The sequence below is a fragment of the Syngnathus acus genome, chromosome 10 (assembly GCF_901709675.1).
Source record: "Syngnathus acus chromosome 10, fSynAcu1.2, whole genome shotgun sequence".
In the NCBI taxonomy this organism is placed as follows: domain Eukaryota; kingdom Metazoa; phylum Chordata; class Actinopteri; order Syngnathiformes; family Syngnathidae; genus Syngnathus; species Syngnathus acus.
This window is the reverse complement of record NC_051095.1, coordinates 5,293,697-5,301,782: the sequence shown is the minus strand read 5'-3', so window position 1 is coordinate 5,301,782 and position 8,086 is coordinate 5,293,697. Positions and strand designations below refer to the sequence as shown.

General features: G+C 41.8%; 1 protein-coding gene across 1 annotated transcript; it reads left to right on the top strand.

Annotated features, from left to right (window-relative positions):
* The first annotated feature begins 1,567 nt into the window (after window positions 1-1,567).
* On the top strand, window positions 1,568-7,923 carry LOC119129290 (hepatocyte growth factor activator). The gene is made up of 14 exons (XM_037262448.1): window positions 1,568-1,881; window positions 1,959-2,007; window positions 2,309-2,402; window positions 2,526-2,599; window positions 2,745-2,888; window positions 3,210-3,341; window positions 4,147-4,257; window positions 4,342-4,516; window positions 5,418-5,515; window positions 5,629-5,893; window positions 6,060-6,199; window positions 6,337-6,477; window positions 7,262-7,404; window positions 7,620-7,923. Exons 1-14 carry the CDS (start codon window positions 1,816-1,818, stop codon window positions 7,791-7,793), a joined length of 1,806 nt encoding a protein of 601 aa, XP_037118343.1. The 5' UTR covers window positions 1,568-1,815; the 3' UTR covers window positions 7,794-7,923.
* The last annotated feature ends 163 nt before the right edge of the window (window positions 7,924-8,086 follow it).

Sequence of the window (8,086 nt, the reverse complement as noted above, 5' to 3'; positions counted from 1 at the left end):
CTTAAGTCAGTGTTTCCCAACCTTTTTACATCTACAGCACGGAAAAAATCTCGAGGCCCGCCATCAACAAAAATCTGTTAGGCGTTACATCAGCTTCTATATTAAAAGTAGTCATATTAAACGAAAGACGTTGTGAACGTGCTATATAAATAAAGTCCTATTCCTATATATATATATATAGAAAGAGTGGAATAATTGAATAAAAAGAAATATTTTTTTTTTTTAAATTGTATTACTTTTTTTAATAAAAGTGAGTTTTTAAAAAGGTTTTAGACAGTGTAAGGAATAAACTATTGAAAGTGATTGTGATTAAAAAAAAAATCAACAAGAATTAAATGAATTAAAAAGAATCAACACAACTTTACTGTTTACTGTTTTAGACTAGCTCTATAAATATTGCGACATGCTGGGATTTCCGTCAGTCTGCAAACGCACCACGGCCGTCAGAGCGTCACTGTCACAAAAGCAGACAGCAAAACTGATTTTGTGCCGATGCAGCGCAATCAGACCGACACAACATGAAATCTCAAGATTCTCTGATTAACCACACATGCACGATTAGCAAGGCCTTGCGCTAACTGACCAGTGGTTCGGCGAGCCTATTTACAATGCGGTCCGTAATTAATATTGGACAATTTCCCACGGCATAGCGGAATATCTCTCGCGGCACACTGTGTATTCATTGGTTGGGGAAACACAGGCTTAAGAGTGCAGCCATCTCTGACCATGCTGAGATTGTTAGCATCTGGACTGGGCCACACTGACAGCTGGTGGAAATTAGAGGTTGTAAAATGGGATGTTTTTTTTTTTTGGATGGAGCATGTCCCTGCAGGAATGGCCCCAAAACATACACCCCCCCCCCCCCCCAAATGTTGTCCCTAAAGCAGGGGTTTTAAAACCTTTTTGGGGTACAGGGGAGATTTGTAATGCGAGTCAAACCTAATGAAAAGTGGCCAAATACAAAAGTTGTACGGTACTGAAGATAGTAGTTTTATTCTTTACAGGAAATAAAGCTGTAATTTTTAACAGAACAAAAACATATTCTGTAAGGATGAAAAGCAATGTTGGGAGGATGAAGTCACATTTTTTCAAGTTGAAGTCATATTGTTACAATATTAAAGTCAAGGTTTATTCAGTTGAAGATATTCTAACCGGTTAATGTTTAAATGCAACTATATTCTTGTCAAATATTGCCTTTTATTTGGGAAAATAATTCTTTCAAAAGAGGAAACATATTTCAAAAGTAAAAAAAAATAGAGTTTTTCCAAGATACAAGGCTTCATTTGACCAGCTGTTTGTCTTGCAAACTTCAATTCACATTGGAGAAAAATATCATTTGGTGGCACTAATGCACTATTAGATGAAAGAAGAAAGGAAGTGCATCGGTTTTGTTGAGTGCATATGATTAAGAAAAAAAAAGACTGGTGGGGGTTTGTGCTGGAACAGATTAGTTGCTTTTCCATTCATTCTAATAGCGAAAGATGATTTGGGATACAAGCGGAACAAGATACAAGGGCACACCCACAACCCCCACCCCCTCCCAACCTTCCTGCTTCGTCCCCCAATGCAGGTCTATGTGGGGGCTTTCTAGCATTGAGGCGAGGCAGAGCGTCCACGGGGGAAACACTGGGTGGGAGGCGGTGGTGGCGGAATACGCCAGTATGTAGACCAGCCCAATGACGCAAGGGATTTACTCAACTCGGGGCAGGATAATACTTGCAGGGATCCACGCGCGTAAAAGCGCAGTGAGACGCTTCCAACTTCCACACATGACGTGAAGGCATTTTTTTTTGTTTTCCTTTCCACGGCGCATCGATGCATACTTCCACCATGACATACGGGCTTTTACTTTTTCTTCCATTTGTTCTCAGCACACAGGGGGTAAGTAGAGCACACATTTAAAAAAAAAAAGGCTTAATGTAAATGTTTCTGTGATCTCATGCGCACTTTTTTTTCAGCCGCGCGAGACCGTTATCTCCAAAGTGCCATTTGCAAAGAGTCAAAAAGGTAACACGTTCATGCACTTCAGAGCTGAGACAAACATTCTCAAGAAGAAATTGAGAATGCAATGCTGGAAGACGAGAAAAAATATTTGTGGAAATGGCAAGTTTCAAGCCTTTAAATTGATCAATTGAAAACTTTCTCACAAATCGTGGAATTACATTGCCATTGCCAAAATATATTACGGTAAGTGGGAACACAAGTTCCAAAAGTATACAGCGGTGGTGCTGAGCGATAAGGATTCACAAATATCTTATGAGAATTCTAAGAGAGGAACATTGAAACTTTTATTTCCTCCCGTTAACAGTTGTCACCACGTCTGGAAAAGAATGTGCGATTCCATTTCGCCAGGGCGGAAGAATTCATCACCACTGCATCACCGTCCTCGCCTCGAGACCGTGGTGAGTCCTCAAGGTGGTGTAACAGAACGCGTCATCTGCCAATTTATGCTCTGTATTAAATACAAATGATGGAAAGTTCCACAAAAGAGAACCATGTGCTTTTCTTTTCTTTATTTCCCACAGGTGCTCTCTTACTCCTAATTTCGACCGGGACCGAAAGTGGGGTTTCTGTGCGCCGGAGCGAAGACAACCCAATGGTTAGCATTAGCATATACGCTATCGTTAAAAATGAACACACACCATTGATTCCCAAGCAACTACACAAGCCAAATAGTTCAAATCTTCTGTGAATAGCATATATAAATATTTCGTTTTTTCAGTTGCTGTGCTTTTTTTCTCCAGCTTCCGTTCACACGTCGCGAAGGATCACCGATCCGTGTCGTTTGAAGCCGTGTCGAAATGGTGGCATCTGCACGCTGATCCCAGAGGGGCTCACGTTTGAGTGCTCCTGTCCTGACGGCTTTTCCGGAAGACTTTGCGAGCGCAGTGAGTATGCCGCATGCGGGGAGACGTACTTTTATTCACGACGTAAGCGCTGAATAGTCAAAAGGCGCACAAACGTAGACCAATCCAACTTCTGACTTCTGCTGTTCAAATGGTAAATGCAAGACTGCTGACGCTGAGCAGAATTTTTTTTCGAATACAAATTTTAGATGAAAAATAACCTGCGTCAACAACACGGCAAATTCCTGCTCTGTAAGGAATAGATAACGCACACTATGGAATGAAAAAGAGTCCAGAACTGCACAGTCGGGTTTCTTTTGTTTCTTTCAGCTTTGTTGCCTCTGCTGTGTTTTGTTTTTTTAGAACAGTGCTACGAAACCGTACACCTGCGCCATTATGACGACGGAGATTCCTGGGGCCGCATTCACCTCCGCAACGTGGAACAGTGCACGTGCGTCGACGGCAAGATCGAGTGCCGACGAGCCCGCTACATGCGTAAGGCTCACGCGACACGGCTGTCTTGTTTGCTTTCGTTACCGACACCTACGGCACTGCATATTAAACGAAATGGCCACGATATTAAACAGGCCCCACACCCTTCCTTTGATCACGAAGGAAGAAAGGAAAGATTATATGACTCACTGTGACTAAGGAATGGTATTTTGAGACACACCCACAGGTTTGTTGGAGGTGGGTGGGTTCATGGGTATTTACAGCAAAAAGGAACAAAACCGCAGAGGTGCCTTCACGCTCCTGCAAGCAAAACTTATCTTACACTGGGAGAAAAAGGACCCTGATTAAAGCGTCAAGCATCATTGGACGGGCCCTCGCCGCTTTATTTCATGGTCAATCATCCGAATGATCAAAAGTAAACAGAACGCAAAAAGAATTACATCTTGTGTATTTAAAACAAGTGAACCACGTTGCCTTACTAATTTAATGCGAACGGAAATGGAAAATACCATTGAAATGCCAACGTTAGTAACACGAAAGCTGGTTATCTTTTTAAAGCAGTGAAGCAAGTAAACATCTCAAATATTGTTTTCATAATAATAAATTAAAATAATGTAATATGTATTATAATTTGTAAAATTTATGAATTAACATTTAGGTTCAGCAAGACAAGGCTAGAATCCTCACAAGCTTTTATAGGTCAAACGTAAAATAAAAAAATATCCCCAGAACCCTGATGTGCTAGAAAAAAGGAAAAACGTTACTGAAATCAGCGTCAAAACAACATTTAGGGACACATTAATCTATCACTGACATAACGCACTTTTATGCATTATGCATATGCTAGTGTGTCGCTCCAACCCGTGCCAGAATGACGGAACGTGCCGGATGATCATCGCCACTCGCAAGAAAGTGTGTAACTGCAGACACGGCTATGGCGGACCGTACTGCAGCTTCAGTGAGTAGAACCTTTCTTTCTTCCGACTCCATTTCCAGTATCCTACTGTCTACTGACCAAAGCACCCGCCCCCCTCCCAAACAGAGCCAGAAAGCGAGTGCTACAACAGTCGGGGTACACGCTACCGAGGCGTGGTGTCCACGACGGCGTCTGGCGCCCGCTGTCTGCCGTGGAACTCGGACCTGCTTTACAACGAGCTCCATGTGGGCACGGTAGTTGCCGCACCCCAGAGGGGCCTCGGGGAGCATGCCAACTGCAGGTGTGTGTACATTATGGGTGTATGTGGTGCAACCCTACCAACTCATTTCCTATGCTTATGTCATCTATTAACGGAGAAGAGAAAAAAAAAAAAAAAAAAAGAACAAGCTTCTAACAGAGTGAGAAAATTTAATATGAAATGAATTGTTGAATTTAAAATAACAGACCGACGTTAATAATAGCACATTAATGTAAAATCCCCACAGGATTATGATGATGTACATTGTATTATATAGTCAAATGAAACTCTCCTGATACGTGTACAATTAGTGGAAGCGAAGCATAATGCAGTGCACAAAACATCTGATGATATTCAATACTGTACATGCATATGTTTTAAGATAGAACCATAAAGTGGAAGTCAACCCCAAAATTTTCTCTACAATAATATCTTGTATGTGCCGGCACTTTTCTAAACACGGCATTCTGATTAATACTTAAACGACAAGGCAGAGAGGAAGTGGCTGAGTGTTGACTGTATATGCACATACAGAAGCAATTATGATACATGAAGAAAAAAAAAAGTTTGATTATAGTTCATTTAAACTACTAACACAAGCAATTTTAAATATTTTTAGCAGGGAATAAATTACACATTTTTTTCACCATTCGAGGCAGGGCGAGATATTTCAAAAACTGACTGGTGTCGATGATCAATGTACATATAAAGTTCTAATATTACAGTGTTATTTCGTCTGTCTGTTAAGTCTTACTTATAGACAGTAATAAAATATTAAAATTGTTACATTTTTACTATATTATTCAACCAAAGGGAGAATTAAAAAAAAGTCCCCTATTATATTGGGTTAAAAACATTTTTTTACAAATAACCTGACTGGCAAGAACATAATAGTTTTAGTCTCAAATATAAAAATAGAATCAGAACATACCTGTACGTGCAGGAATCCTGATGGCGACAAGATGCCGTGGTGCTACACTCTGAGCAGGGGCGCCATCTCATGGGAGTACTGCGCAGTGCCCTCCTGCAAGATGCCACTGTGTGAGTTTACACACAGGAAAATATGGTCATGGAAAAAAAGCAAACACTATATTGCAATTTTTCGCATGAACGTAAAGACATTTCAGCGATAACCACCACATTGTTTTCTGTAGCATCCTCTCGTAGGATGAACATGTTCAACACGCTACCCGAATTGGGTGACTCGCCCCGCTCGGTGCCCGCCAAGAATCCGGTGTGCGGGACAAAGCACAAGAAGCGGGTGTCCGTGGCCAGGGGAAGGATCATGGGAGGAAACTCGGCTCTGCCGGGAAGCCACCCCTGGATGGTGGCCATTTACATCGGACAGTCAGACTTCTGCGCCGGGACCTTGATTGCCTCTTGCTGGGTCGTCTCGGCGGCCCACTGCTTCTTCCGCAAGTATGTCAGCCGCTTCTTATATATACGAGCATCACATACCCTCATGGGAGTGTCTGTTTTTTTAACCGAGACTTCATATTCGCTCTATATCCAGAAATGTCGCCACCTTAACTCCAATGTACAAAGAACCCATGTGACCATGTCGGGTTGTGTGTGACTTTCTCAGCCCGCTGCTGTCGCAGCTTCGCATAGTACTCGGCCAGCAGCACTTCAACGTCAGCAGTCCCGACACGCGCACCTTTGGAGTGGACAAGTACATCTTTCCCAAACAGTTCTCCGTGTTCAACCCGACGCTCCACGACATTGGTAATCACATACTGATGACTCACACAAAGTAAATGACCTCAAGTGTGCGTGCACAGCTGTACGTCACTAAGCAGCTGCGTCCCTCCCCTCAAAAAGCTTACCGTTTGTTTGTTTTCTTGACCTCCCAAATGGGCCAGTTCTCATCAAACTGAAGAAGAAAGACGGCCACTGTGTGAAGCGGACGCCGTTCATCAGGCCCATCTGTCTTCCCGAAACAGGCGTCACCTTCCCAGACAACTACTGCTGCTCCATCAGTGGCTGGGGACACATGCATGAGAGTGAGTGACATCATACAGTGTTCAACTCTTAAAAAGAGCCTCATGCTCACTTTGAAACACAAAGTTTTCAAAACATACTTTGGGAATAAATCTGAACAATACGCACGCTGTAACTTGAAATATAAAATGTAACACAGAGTTAAACCAAGAGAATTAAACATTGTGTATTTAAATGCCAAAAACAACAACCGGACCATAGAATTTTAGAATGTTAGAAGGTTAATGCTAATTACAATGCAAAACTTAAATGAAATTAGCACAGTTGTTCTAAACTTTGAGAATGCCCACCAATTATTGGAGACTAGTTGGACACCTTCTATGCCTCTTCTTCTCACTCAGAAGTCATTCACTGCTGTGAACGTTTCTTTTGGAATCCAACCATTCACATAAATATTTGTCAAGTACGTTTTTGAAAGACGGTCTCACCCAGCTTGTCTATGAAATTCAGATTTGTACACCAATGTAATGGCTAAACGATCCCCAAAGATGGCGGCGTTGTATTTGCTTTGTATTTGTGATCAGCAGTGAGTGGAAGACAAAGATTAGAGGGGAACTCAATTTGACTCATTGATTATGAAGGAGATAAATGCCAAGATGATGGAAGTTAGATCATTTAAGGCACCTCACATTCAAAGTCTAAAGAGAAAAATCCTGTAGTTCTATATTTGTAATTGTTGTTCTATCAAATCCAATGCCGATGTGGCGCTGTTGATACAGTAGGTGAACCACCATATGGCTAAGGATGACCAAACTGTATTTATTGTTTTATTTTTATGTTTAACAGAAGCAGATGGTTACTCCAGCCTGCAGGAAGCGGGAGTGAGGCTGATCAGCCATGACACCTGCAAGAGTCCAGAGGTGTATGGCAACCACGTGACCACAGACATGATTTGTGCTGGCCTCAACGGCTGCGTGGACGCCTGCCAGGTAAGAGGGTGACATCTGTCCAGCTGGCAAAAATTTTTTTTTTTGGGTGGGTCCATGTTGAAATTTCTCCAAAATGCCGCCGATCAGCAATTAGCAATGAATTAGCAATTAGCGTGAGATCAGCAATTAGTAATTATTATTGCAACGTGTACAAAGGTCTTTTTGGGTACGCTATTGTCTTCGCTAATGTAATTATGGCACGCATTCTTCGTCAGGGGGATTCTGGCGGCCCGCTGGCCTGTGCGAAGGACGACGTCAGTTTCCTGTATGGGATTGTCAGCTGGGGGGAGGGCTGCGGCCGCACAGGAAAACCCGGCGTTTACACTAAAGTGGCCAACTACATGGACTGGATCAATTCTGTGATCAGACGGAAAGCCAAGAAGACGTGATAGGAGATTTGTGACTAGTTTAATAATAGCATTTTTATGTTTTGTTGATTATCAATGACCTTTCTCCCCACTGTGAAATAAAAGACTGAATACTTTTTTTTTGGAAGTAAACATTTACCACGTCTCTAAATTTTATGATTTATTTCATATCACAGGAAAATAAAAATCTATTCTTATAAAATTGCATTTCTAATTGTTGGACTACATTATTCTTTTTCAATCACAACTTCCATCATATAATTTGATAAATGACAACTCAAATTTCAACTTTTAAGTATGAGCCACGTGTTGGT

Coding starts and splice junctions, on each gene's coding strand:
- LOC119129290 (XM_037262448.1), top strand. CDS start 1,816: ATGCATACTTCCACCATGACATACGGGCTTTTACTTTTTCTTCCATTT. Junction 3,342..4,146: donor CCGACGAGCCCGCTACATGC/GTAAGGCTCACG, acceptor TGCATATGCTAG/TGTGTCGCTCCAACCCGTGC. Junction 5,516..5,628: donor CTCCTGCAAGATGCCACTGT/GTGAGTTTACAC, acceptor TGTTTTCTGTAG/CATCCTCTCGTAGGATGAAC.